The following is a 13,592-nucleotide window of genomic DNA, read 5'->3' as shown; positions in this document are numbered from 1 at the left end:
TTTACAAAACAAGCAAATTTTACTTTTCAACATCCCAGACAGATATAAATCTTCCATTCATAACTGCCGATGCTTCTGGAGCAAAGCATATGAATATCACTCTGACAAGATCAAAATTTGAGGCTTTGGTAAATAATTTAATTGAAAGAACTAGAAATCCCTGTAAAAGTTGTTTGAAGGATGCCAACATAAGTAGCAAGGATGTCGATGAGGTTCTTTTGGTTGGAGGAATGACTAGAGTTCCAAAAGTTCAGGAAATAGTTTCTGAAATCTTTGGAAAGAGCCCTAGTAAGGGAGTAAATCCAGATGAAGCTGTTGCTATGGGAGCTGCCATACAGGGTGGTATTCTCCGTGGAGATGTCAAGGAGCTGCTGCTCTTGGATGTCACACCCTTGTCGTTGGGTATTGAGACACTCGGCGGTATCTTTACCAGATTGATTAACAGAAACACAACTATTCCCACAAAGAAGAGCCAGGTAATGATTAGATGCAGTTTACTAGTTCATTCATCTGAAATAGCAAAGTTGCATAAGGTTAGTTTAGAGAAAAGGACAAATATAAGCTGTTTATATTTCTATTGCATGATGCAACAGTTTATTCAGATTATAGTATAGAGTAGGATACTCTCGCCATGAATTTCCATTGAGTTATTCAGTCACGAGCATCCAATTGCATGAGATTCTTGTGCAACCCAGTCCAACCACTTTGCATGTATTTCTGTATATGGATGTTAGTCAGCTGAACAAAATAAAGTACACTACACGAAATGCTCATAAAATATGGTAGCATATTGTTTGGCCAAGGTGTTGAATTGCGAGGTACAGGTTTTCTCTGGTCAATTACATTAATAGATTGAAATGTTTTCTAGAGCATTGGAACGACACTGATGCTGTGATTTAGAATCAGTGCATTTCTTTGTTGGAAGGTCGGTGATGATTTTTATCTGCATGATTGTGCGTTGTCATATTGTCATCTGTGACATACAAAAACAGTTTCATATTACTTCAATAAATAAACTAAGTTTTGGATTTTTTTCCTCAGGTATTTTCTACTGCGGCTGACAACCAGACACAGGTCGGGGTCCGTGTGCTTCAAGGTGAGCGCGAAATGGCAGCAGATAACAAGCTCCTGGGTGAGTTTGAGCTTGTAGGCATCCCACCAGCTCCAAGAGGCATGCCACAGATTGAGGTGGCATTTGATATCGATGCCAACGGAATCGTGACTGTATCCGCCAAAGACAAGGCCACCGGTAAGGAACAGCAGATCACTATTCGCTCTTCCAGTGGGCTTTCCGAGGATGAGATTGAGAAGATGGTGAAGGAGGCTGAGTTGCATGCTCAACGGGACCAGGAGAGGAAAGCTTTGATCGATATCAAGAACAGCGCCGACACAACAATATACAGTATCGAGAAGAGCTTGAGCGAGTACAGGGATAAAATTCCAGCCGAGGTGGCTACAGAGATCGAGTCTGCAGTAGCTGATTTAAGGAAAGAGATGGCTGGGGATAACGTCGATAGCATCAAGGCCAAGCTTGATGCTGCAAACAAGGCAGTCTCTAAGATCGGGCAGCACATGCAAGGAAGCTCTGGTGGTTCTTCCGGAGGAACTCAAGGCGGCGACCAGGCTCCTGAGGCAGACCATGAAGAGGTCAAGAAGTAGAATTCCTTGAAACGCCAGTTCCAAGAATATTGCGTCATAGTTCTCTTCTGTAATAAGAATTAAGTTTGCAAAACTTCAAAATTTTCTTTCTTGGATCATGAACAAATCCAATGGACTCTATTTAGATTGTCAGCATGAGAGGATTTCTCACAACGATTGATTTGGGCTGAGTTTCTTTATTGGAACTTTTAGCATTGGATTCTTATACTTCTAACTCCTGTTTTCCAAACATACTATGTAATAAATAGTATTAAAATATCTTTTATAATCCATTATCAGTATTACGATTTTAATATTCTGCACGACTTCCTCGTGCGTGCTCATGTGCGACTCGCACACGTCGTTTCCAACCAAATCGTGATCGGATTCCGACCAAATTGCGGTCGGAGACTGGCCGAGGAAGGACCGCCATCGCATGCCAATCCTTCCCCGGCCGATCTCCGATCGTGATTTGGTCAGAATCCAACCGGGAACGGAGCGTGCCACTACCGGCCGCATTTCGGCCAAATTGCGCCGGATTTCGGCCACAATCCGATCGGAATCCGACACCGATCGACGCGCCGACGAGTGGCGCGTCGATCGGGCCCGGTCCGGCGACCGGCGGTGATCGGACGGCACGGCGAGGTCACCTGGAAGCGGCAGGAGTCAATTGTGTCATGCACGGGATCGCATAGCGTGGATCGCGCAGAATATCATTTCTCATCCTTATTTATTGATTTATTAGTATAAATTGATAATATTTATAAAAGTGAACCAGTAACCCCAAATGAGGTGAAAGGATCAAAGTGACCGTGCCTTAATTTTTCCAGCAAACCTTCGGTACCAACTCCATCCACCGGCCTGCTCAACTCGAGCAACCGCATGACGTTCCTGTTCTCATGGCACTCGTCTCCATCATCGACACCTCCACCTTCGTCCCCTTCAAGCTCAACACATGCCCGGCGTCCGCGCCGCCGTCGACGGCATTGTTCCTCCTCGCTTCCAGCGCCTTCCTCGACACCACTCCGTGGATCTCCTCGAGGAGCCGCAGGAAGGCGGCCTCCACGTTGTCTCCGGTGAAGGCCGACGCCTCCGAGAAGAAGAGCCCCTGCTCCTCGGCGAACTCCACGGCGTCGGCCTCGGCCACCGCCCTCTTGTCGGCCAGGTCGGACTTGTTGCCGATCAGCATCACCGCGATGGAGCTGTCCGCGTTGTCGCGCAGCTCATCCACCCATCGCGCCACGTGGTCGAACGTCGCCCGCTTGGTGATGTCGTACACCAGCATCGCCCCGAGCGCGCCGCGGTAGTACGCGCTCGTGATCGCTCGGTACCTGCAGACCAACAGCTTCCGTTTCAGGTATGGCGCATAGATCTCTTTTCACAGATTCCCATTTCTCTTTCGAGTCACGGAAAACAGACGTCTTTATTTTGCGAACAAGTGCGGCGGGGTGTGTAATTTCCACAGATTGAGAAAGAAAAGAAATGCAAGCTCAGCGTACCTCTCTTGGCCAGCAGTGTCCCAGATTTGCGCCTTGATGCGCTTCTTGTTGAGCGTGATGGTTCGGGTCTGGAACTCGACTCCAATGGTGGACTTGGAATCGAAGTAGAACTCATCCTTGGTGAACCTGCCGAGCAGCTGCGTCTTCCCGACCGCCGAGTCACCGATCACCACAATCTTAAACACGTAATCGATCTCCTCCACCTTCTCTTCTTCCCACTCCTCCTCCATCATCCTTGTCTCAATTTAGGATAGGAAGGCAAGGACTTGTATGTATGCATATATAGAGATTCAGATGCCAGCTACTTTACTCATGGTGTGCCCTTAAGATGGAAGACTTCATAATTATATTGTTTAACTAACACAAAATTAGTACTGATGACTCCACTTCCCTTCCTTGTGTATTTCGATTAGGAGACAGGCGTGATTGCAAAGGAGCGACGCCATGAACTACTATTATGAAAGGAGCAGGGTGGGTGAGACCCTGCAGCAATCATTTGTCCTTGCTTATCAATTGCTTTGGTTCAACCTATTAATAAATAAAAGTGGAAAAGGAAAACCTGCTCTGCGGTCTCCGCCTAATCTTTGGACTTGGAACTTTGGAAGGCCCACGGCTTTGAAAATTTGGCGATTAAGATGGGGAATTGAGGAAGAGAGCGCAGAGCGGAAAGTTACTGCGGACAGTGAACTCTGTTGCATGCATTCTTATGCACATAGTAAATATGCCCACCGCCACCGACAAAATGGTAATCCTGCACAGTTCGATGAATTATAGTGTTTATTTTATTTTCCTTTTTTTATGTTTAATTTTTTCAGTATTTAAATTTATAGTTTAAAATTGATTTAATAAATTTTAGATTTGATGCTCTGGAATTGCACTGGTTCCGCATCGATGGTATGTTCATAGAGAGAGAACGAGATTTCTCTCTTGGACGTCGCCGTCTCACTCCGTTCTTCCCACGCTTCCCTCAGCGAGCAATCTCCAGACTTTCATTCGAGCAGGTGGAAAGGGCAAATCCAAACTTCACGCAAGGAATCGATTTTTCATAATGAGTTTTTGTAGCCGAAGCTGTTCATTTTCGTTGCTTTTTGTTGACCAAGGAGCGATTTTTGGATGAAAGGTTTTTCCTTTTTGATATTTTTCTTGATTTTAGGAATTAACAACAGTATGTGTCGCTTTCGTTGCAGAAGCCATCAATTTCCTGCTCTTTCTTCCTCGCCTTTCCAAGTTCCAGCCATCGTTTGTTCTTTATCCCCTTTCCTCCAAATCCTTGCCCCTCTCCTTCATTTCCTTGTAGGGGGCACGGGTAGCCACTGGAATATCTGTTTTTAGGTTTGTTTAGATTGGTGTTCCCTCTTCGATAATGGATTGAAGCTTGTCTAATCTTTGGGGTTTTAAGTTTTAGGGATCTTATGCTTTGCTTATCCGTGTAGGTTCTCCCGGAAAAGTGTTGACTTTCTTGTTTTTTCTCTATTCGGGGCAATCAAGAAAGGTGCTGGGAGCGATTCATGGCGAGTTTGGCCGGGCCTCGAGTATACAGCTGCAGTAATTGCCGAAATGAGGTTTGCCTTCACGACGATGTCATATCGAAAGCTTTCCAGGTGAAGCTCTTTATAGAATTTCGAAGAATTTGGGTAGAAAAGATTGTTTCTTACTAATCTGAATGTCATTTTGTTAAAACTAATAGCTTTCCTTTTCCTAAAGTTATTGCAACCTCCCAAATTTATAAACTTGTTTTCCTTCGCGCTTGTCTGTGATTTGTAAAAAATTATTTTTCTCAAAACTCTCTTCTGCAACAACAGAAGTTGCTCCGTATTAGTCAGCCTTAATGTTAAATCCATGGATTTCTATGAGATTTTGAAGATTCCATGCTATTCTGATCTAGTATTTTATGCTTGAGTAAGCCATTGTGGACAGTATAAGATACATCTAGTAGGTCAAATTCTATGATTCTTCGCCACGAATCATCTTGTGATATATTGTGTGCAATGATTCAAATCTGACTAGGGGAGAAACGGACGTGCATTTCTGTTTTCTCATGCCATGAACATAGTTGTTGGGCCAAAGGAAGATAGGCAGCTGACCACAGGACTGCATACTGTTGCTGATATCTATTGCCGTGATTGTCGTGAGGTGTTGGGTTGGAAGTATGAAAGAGCTTATGAAGAGACACAAAAATACAAGGAAGGGAAGTTCATATTTGAGAAGTCAAAGATTGTGAAGGAGAATTGGTAGCAAACGTAAGGATGGTCACTGAGTAATTCTCACAATAGAAGTAATCTTTCTGTTTGGCATGGTTATCTGTGTGATCTGAATTATGAACAGAACAATTGGTTTCTGTATATATGATTGATTTTAGTCATATTCCTTCCAATCATGCATCTGTGTTCGCTGTTTCTGTAAAGTTTGCCAATTGGCAAATGTTCATCTATGAAAATACACTCGTCTTGTAGATGTTGGTCTTGAAGTCATGTAAACAATTGTTTTTTAGTTTGGATGCCTATATGTGTCTTCATATCTTTTGCTCTTTTTAAAAATGTCTTCTAATTGTTGCAACTTACCTACTGCTGGTTTTTATCATCATATAGTTGATGCTCAAATGATCTCACATTCTCCTCTTTGTTTGAGTATCATGCTCAAGGTCAACAGAGTTTCCAACAACTGGATGATTAATAAACGGAAGAACAAAATGTCCTTACTAGTAATGTAGCATAAAATCTATCTAATTGTATGGTTATTATGTTTAATACTAACAGGGTTGAAAATAAAATGCATAGAAAGTGAGTTTTTTTTCTTCTGTTGGTTTCATTGATCTGCTTATTCGAACTTGAAATTGAGTGAATCCTTTGAGCAGCACTTGATTTTCAAGTGCAGCCATTCTTTCTTATAAGTTGTCAGTCTCATCTTTTTCGCTTCTGCATTATTCTATGTCAGAAATTCTGAATGGCTATTGTGTCTGTAGAGTATATCTCTACTGTTTGCTTGATGATAGAAGCTATTATGTAGATAGTTGCAAATTGTAGTGTCTAAGTCATGTCGCCATTTTCATCTTTTTCACACCCTCTTTCACCACTAATCACACAGAATGTCATCTTGTTCTCAAGTTGCAGCAGAACATTAAGGCAGTATTTTGTGAAACTTCACCCACATGAATACATGATATAAATTGAAAAATTCATGAATCCAAGTTGAATAAACTGAGCCAAGACATTCATGTGAGTGTATATTTAGACTTCGGTATCTTGCTTAGCAGTGTAAATGAGGTTTCTTAAGAGAGTATTTAACTGCCTGATGGGGTTACAAACTGTCTTTTCAACTTTTTCTTGGTCCATTTGATCATGTTTCTTTGTAGTTGTTTGCTGGTACAATTCGATAAGCTTGTATAAAAAAATTTTCGTCTGCAAGTTTATTAGTGCTCACGATAGCCATGATAGTTGTTTGATCTAGCATTGGAAAGCCACCTTCAAATCTTTACTTGGTTAATTCTATCTGCTTCAAATGTGCTCCTTTGCTTAATGTCCCACTGTTCCTTTTTTTTTCTCTTTGACTACAAGGTGTTTCTACACTATATTTGATGGGAGACAATGTCTTGATTACCTTTGGCAGAAAGATTCCTTGGTCTAACTACCGCTAACTAATCGACTGTTGGTATTGTTCCTATTTAATGATCAGACTACATTCTACGACTTGTATAAGTAAATTTCTTTATGCCCATGATGAGTTCAACCATGGGCATACTGTACAGTTGCCATTAAAAATCAGAGATCAAGTATTCTTATGGAAATTACTTCCTTTGCATATTGGTCACTTTGTGAGCATTCAACTCTTTTCAGATCTTGCATAGCCAGGAGTCAGAACTCTGAATACAATGTGTCTCTCATGTATTATTGATAGTAAAGGAAATGAAGTTTTTTATTATTATTTTGGTTTGTACAAACTTGTATATCATGTCTATGAGATCATGGTAACTACTTAAGAGACTACATATGTAGTTTTTCCATGATAGTTTCTTTGGTTGTTACAGTACATCTTACACCTAGAGCTAATTGGTATTATGTATATCAATTTTTCTGATGAAATGAATATCGAGCAATGCAGTTTAGAGAGTTTCCTTAAATGACACAAAGAAACTGAATCACTCTGTCAATAAATCTTTTTATTTGTTGTATCTTCATCTTTCTTCTCTCTGAAGTTATTGGTGAAATTGCCATGTGAATTATTCCTGGTGAAATTGCCTTTGTTCTCCATGGCTTGGGTCTTACTCTTTCTCTTATCTCCTTTGATGGCCTTTTATGGATCAAGTACACAACATGAGAGGGAAGAGGAGACCTAACCTTCTTTCAATAAGATGAAAACTCAAAACAACTCTCGTATAAAGAAGTATTAAGATTTTAGGCCTACACAACCATCCATCATATCATGATGAGTGGTTCCTCGTGTGGGGCCGCTATGATTCCAACCTTTTGCAGCATGGTTTCGCTGCCACTCGGCCATTCTTATGAGACAAAGCAAATATTTTTCAGATTTCCTGTCCAAGAACAATCTTAGCAATCCAAATCTTGAGTCAAATAATTGCCTTGTTATTCATTGCAAAAGTACTGAGTGTGAAAATTATGTTAATCTCATAAAGCTATTATATTTGTCTGAAGAGTCAGTTTCAGACTCATGGGATTCTGTTATGTCTGTACTCGGTATTCTTGGAGCTTCAGTTGCTCTCGAGTGTAGGGCAATTACCCAGAGCTGCATCCATTACTTGGAGGTTGTGCCTTGGGAGGAAGAGGAAGAGGAAGATTCTGGCAGTGTCGGGCAGTATATTCCGGTCAAATCGTGGCCGGAGACCAGTCGAGGAAGGACCGGTCTCGGTCGGTTTCTGGCCGCGATTTGACCAGATTCCAGCCACGATTTGGCCGGTAGTGGCGGTGAGCAGGAAGAGTCGCGTTTCCGAACAAATTCGTCGGATTCCGACCACTATCCGATCGGAATCCGCCGTCGAAAGGAGCGCTGGCGAATGGCGCATCGATCGCGGTCGAGACGGCGGCCGGTGATTGCCGGACAGGGCAATGGGAGCGACGGTGGGTGAGGGCGTCGCGCACGGATTTATCGCGCATGATAGCAAACCCATATATGTTTGATATTTGAATTTTTAAATCTATTTTAGTAATTTTTTAAAAATGGTTAATTAGTTATAATACGTAAGGTCTTTATGGGTTCCAATAAGGAGAAAAAACAAAATTTTGGCGCCCAATTTCGAGCTGTTGCCGGGAGTTTGCGCGCCAAAACAAATCGTCCCCGCGCGCTGTTATAGATCCATGTCTTTGCTACGTCTTCATTCTTCGATCGTCTCGCATGGCTCCCAAAACCCCATTCAGGAGGCGAACCCACGCTGCGCCCCTCCGCTCCCCTCCGGCAGACGCCAAGGCGTATCGCTACGACACCACTGTGTGCGAGGAATGCCACTCTGGCGACGACGACGACGAGCTCCTCCTCTGCGACAAGTGCGATCGAGGGTTCCACACCTTCTGCCTCCGCCCTATTCTCGCTTGCGTCCCGAAGGGTCTCTGGTTCTGCCCCTTGTGCACCGCCGACAGAAAACCGAAGCGTGAGTCCTTTCATTCCCCCTTTTCTACTCCCCGCCACCGCTACGTTTCATTGCGCTCGATTCATCTGCGGATTTTGATTGCAGAGTTCCCTCTGATACAGACCAAGATCGTCGATTTCTTCCGGATACAGCGGTCTTTGGGACCGGATGATCTTGGGTCCAGGAAGAGAAAGAAGCGATCAGGAGGGTTGGTGATGGCGAAGAAAAAGAGAAAGCTTCTGCCTTTCAACCCTAGCGAGGATCCAGACCGGAGGCTGGAGCAGATGGCATCCTTGGCCACCGCTTTGACGGCCACCGGCGCCGTGTTCAGCAACGAGCTCACTTACCGCCCTGGAATGGCTCCCAGGTCGGCGAATTGCGCTCGCTATGAGAAAGGAGGGATGCAGGTAAGGATTCCTTGGATTCTTTCTGATCTCAATCACATAGATTATGAATTCAAGCTCAATACAAGATTGAAATTTTACGATCCACATTTGATCAATTCATAGCTCCAGATCAACTATGAACAGCCACTTTGAGTGACGAAATCTAAGTTGCATTCTTTCTTTCAATTATGTTAAAGTGATGGATGATAAATGCAGGTGTTATCCAAGGAAGACGCTGAAACCTTGAGCCTTTGTAAGAAAATGATGGAGAATGGAGAATGTCCTCCTCTGATGGTGGTTTATGATCCTCTTGAAGGGTTAGCATCTTCCATCTATTGTGTCTATGTTTGCAATCCGTGAATGTGTCACCCTTAATTTTACATCGTCATTGCCCACAACAGGTTCACAGTGGAGGCTGATAGGTTCATCAGAGACCTAACCATTGTCACCGAGTATGTTGGCGATGTCGATTACCTGAAGAATAGAGAACATGATGATGGTGATAGCATGATGACCTTGCTTTCAGCAAATGACCCTTCAAAGAGCCTTGTAATATGCCCTGATCAGCGAAGCAACATTGCTCGGTTCATCAATGGCATCAACAACCACACAAGGTGATTTAACTTGCATTGAATCTAACAAATTTCTTTCTTTTGCATGCTCAGCAACTAATGTTCATTGTAAAGCAGGGATGGAAAGAAGAAACAGAATCTCAAATGTGTTCGGTTCAGCATGAATGGTGAATCTCGTGTTCTTCTGATCGCAACCCGAGATATAACTAAGGGCGAGCGGTTGTATTATGACTACAATGGCAGTGAACAAGAATACCCAACTGAGCATTTTGTGTAAAATTCAGTTTCCACTTCACCGAAGCTGCTCTATTCAAGTAATCAGAGATGAACTGGAACATCTGTGTTGCATACTTCTCAATTTTGCAGAGTAAGGACTGTAACATTGAATTCTCACCAAAATGTTCTTACATCATAGTAAACGGATTTGAAGTGTTTAATTCTTGGCACAAAATGTGTGCTTAAATTCATTTTCTTAGCATTTGATGAATCCTGATGTTATACTTTCTGCCTCCCCCTTACTGTGTTTTAGTTCATCGCCAATTTCTTTTGATCTAACTGATGATTAATTCAAGCTCATGTTCTTGATTAGTAAAGAGAAGCAGGAAAAGGAGATTTTTGTGGCAAAATGATTCAAAGTCACCATATGCTCGAGCATTGTAATCCACCTACAAAATAACTAACAACATTGAACAATTCTTCCCAAAGCATAGTTGCAACTTATCATTTGAAGAATAAGACTACTTGCTCTTGCTTAATTAGTAGTAATATAATAAGAAACAAAGAAGGAATGAATCTTAAAAAGAATTACAACATTCTTTATAATTAAAAGGTTTTATAATTACATTTAAAGCTAGCAACATTTGATATAGAGTGATGACATATTTGAAGCACTATTAACAAAAATAAAGCTTGAAAGTAATATAATTCGACTCAAATATACAAATGGGTTATTCGAATTAACACATTTGTAAATAACTTATTTTAAAAATATTTGTAACTTAAATTTTAATTTTAAATAAAGATAGCAATTGTCATAAATTGCAGATTTAAAATTTAAATAGAAAACAGCTATACACATGAATTTTGGATACAAATATTATATTAGCATTTTATTGAAAGTTTAATTGACCACAGAGTTTATACCTCGAGTATAAAATAGTTATATATTATTATTAATTAAAATAATTGTTTCAAGTTGTTTGATCATTGTAAAAATATGAAAAAAAAATGGCCTCATAAGGTGCCTCCGTATGTTTAAATTTGAAAATTTAATCAAAAATAATTATATGGTAATTTAAGTTCAAAATTATTACAAAACTATTTTTTAAATTTATAAATTTAAAATTTTATTTTTAATAATTTTTTAATTTATGATTTATATAGAAATTTAAAATTTTAGGACAGAATATGTATCCCATATTAATTTTTGATAATACTTTAATGTTTTTAAAATTTATAATACATCTAATAATGATAATTAAAATTGTTATAAGAATTTATTTGTGGGACCCGATGGTTGTAAATGAATCAAATCAAGCTTACGATGTTCAAACTTATTTGATCAGGTAATCAAACTAAATCAAATCAAACTAAGTGTAAATCAAACTATTGAAATAATTATTCAAATTTAATTTAATTTTTTTTTTGAGAAAGTTTACTTGAAGTTGGATCACTTAAATATTATTAAACTTTTAATTCAAATTTATTTAATTATTTGAAATTTTTATTTGTTTGGTTGATTATTAAATTTGATAATATAAATTTATTTATTTATTTTATTATTTATTTATTTATATATTAATAATATTATTATTGATGAACATGTTTTATAAATATTGTTGATGGACATTAACAAACTAAATATATATATATATATAAACTTTTTTTATTTAATTTAAAAAATCATTAAAATTTATTTATATAATTAATTTTGTATGTATTAAACTTTATATAAATACCAAATTAATACCAAATTTATTCACTAACATCTATTCATCTACGGTTGTAGGTTTAACTTTGTCAATAAATATATAAGAATGTTAAGTTAATTTAAGAATATTTATAACAGAATTATTTAGATGTGCTCTTTTAGAAAAAAATATATTTATTTATTTAATATTTAAAATAAACGATAGATGTTTCCTTTATTTTTTGCCAAAAATAAATAGAGAGTAATCAGAAAAGAAAAGAAGAAGGAAAATCTATGATCAGATTTCAGAATTTCGTCAATATTAAAGAAGACTCGAAAATTCTAGATGGTTCCGTCCAGTTCTTTCCCTTTCCTTTCAGTCGCATCTCTTCGTATCTCTTTCTTCCAGAGGGATCCAGAACCTTCTCGTTGGCACTCCGTCGAGCGGTCGGCGATGGCGACTACGAACACCGTGCCTCCGACCGACGACAAGCTCGCCGATGTGGCGGAGTTTATTCCTCCTGCGGCGGAGGGGCAGAGGACGCTTCCCACGCCGTTCCTGACGAAGACGTATCAACTGGTGGACGATCCGTCGGTGGACGACATGATCTCGTGGAACGAGGATGGCTCGACGTTCGTCGTGTGGCAGCCGGCGGAGTTCGCCAGGGATCTACTTCCGAAGTACTTCAAGCACAACAATTTCTCCAGCTTCGTCCGCCAGCTCAACACCTATGTCAGTGCCTCCCGATCGCGCTGCTTGATCTTTTACTGTATTTCTATTCCTGAATTTTTATCGTTTGTTGGGCGATTTTTGATAGGGTTTTCGGAAGATTGTGCCGGATCGATGGGAGTTCGCCAATGATTGCTTCCGCAGAGGCGAAAAGCGCCTCCTATGTGACATCCACCGCCGGAAAATTGCTCTTCTGCGCCGACCGCTATGGCGCCGATCCCAGTGGCTATTCCGTTAAACCGGCCAGGGACGCCGGATAACTCGGCGGAGGAGCAGGCCATCTGGTCGAGCTCCTCCCCTGGGCCGCCGCCCACACCGCCTACGATGACGCCTGGACCCAGCGGTTCGGCTGAACTAATGGGGGAGAACGAACGGCTCAGGAAAGAGAACACCCGGCTCTCCCGCGAGCTCGACAAGATGAAGAGCTTGTGCAACCACATCGCATCCCTTGTGTCCAAGCACGCGGACGACGGCGTCGGCACGGAGGCGGAAGTTCTGCCCTCTACAGTGAGGAGCTGATGCCGGCGACGCGAGTTGAGAGGGAAGAGGAAGACGAGGTGGAGGCCGACGCGTCGACGGAGGAAGAAGCGGAGGTGATGGCGGAGGAAGCGACGAGCACTTCGCCGTGGCTGGGGCTGCGGCCGAGGCTCTTCGGGATGACGATCGGAGGGAAGCGGGAACGCGAGGACGACAAGAACAAGTGCGAGCCTCAGACAACGGAGGTCAAGCCGGAGCCGAAGGAGGATAGCTCGCCGGAGCACCACCAGCAGTCCTGGGTGGTGTACTGCCCACGGCCGATACGGAGAGTGGGTAACGGGTTGGGTCGCGTCGGGGAAGGAGACGGCGGAGGGAGCACGTGACGAGTCTGGATCACTCACGTGCGTACTGGTGGATCGTTAGAATTTCTTAGATGGCGCTCCTTGTTTTACTGCTCCCTTTCTAAACTCGAATTTAATTAGTTTAGAAAAAAAAAACAAAAATTTGTAATATTGTAGTCGTCTAAATGGTTCAATCTAGATCTACTTTATGCTGCATGCAGTTTTTTTTTTTTTTTGCGTTTCTAGGATTTATTTATTCTGGTTAAAGGCTGGTTTTCTGATAGAATCGGCCGGTTGGTCGGGCCAATTATTGAGGTGGTTTATTTTTTGTTCGGGATTCTATTCTATTTCATAATATTGCTTGGTGCAGGCAATTCGAATCATCGATCAATTACGAGTCATTGTTTTTTTCCTTTTCTGTTTTTGGGATCCGATGTTAATGAAGAAGCTATTAGGAGATGA

General features: G+C 41.3%; 4 protein-coding genes and 1 pseudogene across 5 annotated transcripts; 4 read left to right on the top strand and 1 right to left on the bottom strand.

Annotated features, from left to right (window-relative positions):
- The first annotated feature begins 32 nt into the window (after positions 1 to 32).
- LOC141827955 (heat shock 70 kDa protein, mitochondrial-like) lies at positions 33 to 1,844 on the top strand. The gene is made up of 2 exons (XM_074715303.1): positions 33 to 476; positions 1,042 to 1,844. Exons 1-2 carry the CDS (start codon positions 90 to 92, stop codon positions 1,657 to 1,659), a joined length of 1,005 nt encoding a protein of 334 aa, XP_074571404.1. The 5' UTR covers positions 33 to 89; the 3' UTR covers positions 1,660 to 1,844.
- Positions 1,845 to 2,446: 602 nt separating this feature from the next.
- Positions 2,447 to 3,451, bottom strand: LOC141827448 (ras-related protein RABA3). Its single transcript, XM_074714695.1, has 2 exons — positions 3,138 to 3,451; positions 2,447 to 2,969 (listed from the first exon to the last, which is right to left on the bottom strand). Exons 1-2 carry the CDS (start codon positions 3,368 to 3,370, stop codon positions 2,504 to 2,506), a joined length of 699 nt encoding a protein of 232 aa, XP_074570796.1. The 5' UTR covers positions 3,371 to 3,451; the 3' UTR covers positions 2,447 to 2,503.
- Positions 3,452 to 4,105: 654 nt separating this feature from the next.
- LOC141827966 (protein yippee-like At4g27745) lies at positions 4,106 to 5,627 on the top strand. Of its 2 annotated transcripts, none has more exons than XM_074715316.1 (3): positions 4,106 to 4,257; positions 4,571 to 4,738; positions 5,145 to 5,627. In XM_074715316.1, the coding sequence occupies exons 2-3, from the start codon at positions 4,646 to 4,648 to the stop codon at positions 5,370 to 5,372; spliced, it is 321 nt and encodes a 106-aa protein (XP_074571417.1). In that variant the 5' UTR covers positions 4,106 to 4,257; positions 4,571 to 4,645; the 3' UTR covers positions 5,373 to 5,627. The 2 variants fall into 2 exon arrangements, with proteins under 2 accessions (XP_074571417.1, XP_074571415.1); XM_074715314.1 differs by lacking the exon at positions 4,106 to 4,257 and adding an exon at positions 4,278 to 4,469.
- Positions 5,628 to 8,483: 2,856 nt separating this feature from the next.
- LOC141827447 (histone-lysine N-methyltransferase ATXR6-like) lies at positions 8,484 to 9,950 on the top strand. The gene is made up of 5 exons (XM_074714693.1): positions 8,484 to 8,736; positions 8,821 to 9,122; positions 9,318 to 9,418; positions 9,503 to 9,715; positions 9,791 to 9,950. Exons 1-5 carry the CDS (start codon positions 8,484 to 8,486, stop codon positions 9,948 to 9,950), a joined length of 1,029 nt encoding a protein of 342 aa, XP_074570794.1.
- A 2,002-nt stretch (positions 9,951 to 11,952) lies between these two features.
- Positions 11,953 to 13,333, top strand: LOC141827446 (heat stress transcription factor B-2b-like; annotated as a pseudogene).
- Positions 13,334 to 13,592: the final 259 nt, after the last annotated feature.

Source organism: Curcuma longa, chromosome 4 (assembly GCF_044706935.1).
Source record: "Curcuma longa cultivar G26 ecotype Majalengka, Jawa Barat chromosome 4, ITB_CL_G26_1.1, whole genome shotgun sequence".
Lineage (NCBI taxonomy): Eukaryota > Viridiplantae > Streptophyta > Magnoliopsida > Zingiberales > Zingiberaceae > Curcuma > Curcuma longa.
Note: the sequence above shows the minus strand (reverse complement) of the source record. Positions and strands in the feature narration are given on the sequence as shown.

What these genes read in the sequence shown, in the direction of transcription:
- LOC141827448 (XM_074714695.1), bottom strand. Translation starts at nt 3,370, where the DNA reads ATGATGGAGGAGGAGTGGGAAGAAGAGAAGGTGGAGGAGATCGATTAC. An exon ending in GACACTGCTGGCCAAGAGAG is followed by an intron (nt 2,970 to 3,137) that starts GTACGCTGAGCT and finishes GTTGGTCTGCAG; the next exon opens with GTACCGAGCGATCACGAGCG.
- LOC141827955 (XM_074715303.1), top strand. Translation starts at nt 90, where the DNA reads ATGAATATCACTCTGACAAGATCAAAATTTGAGGCTTTGGTAAATAAT. An exon ending in TTCCCACAAAGAAGAGCCAG is followed by an intron (nt 477 to 1,041) that starts GTAATGATTAGA and finishes TTTTTTCCTCAG; the next exon opens with GTATTTTCTACTGCGGCTGA.
- LOC141827966 (XM_074715316.1), top strand. Translation starts at nt 4,646, where the DNA reads ATGGCGAGTTTGGCCGGGCCTCGAGTATACAGCTGCAGTAATTGCCGA. An exon ending in TCATATCGAAAGCTTTCCAG is followed by an intron (nt 4,739 to 5,144) that starts GTGAAGCTCTTT and finishes AAATCTGACTAG; the next exon opens with GGGAGAAACGGACGTGCATT.
- LOC141827447 (XM_074714693.1), top strand. Translation starts at nt 8,484, where the DNA reads ATGGCTCCCAAAACCCCATTCAGGAGGCGAACCCACGCTGCGCCCCTC. An exon ending in ATGAGAAAGGAGGGATGCAG is followed by an intron (nt 9,123 to 9,317) that starts GTAAGGATTCCT and finishes TGATAAATGCAG; the next exon opens with GTGTTATCCAAGGAAGACGC. An exon ending in GGCATCAACAACCACACAAG is followed by an intron (nt 9,716 to 9,790) that starts GTGATTTAACTT and finishes ATTGTAAAGCAG; the next exon opens with GGATGGAAAGAAGAAACAGA.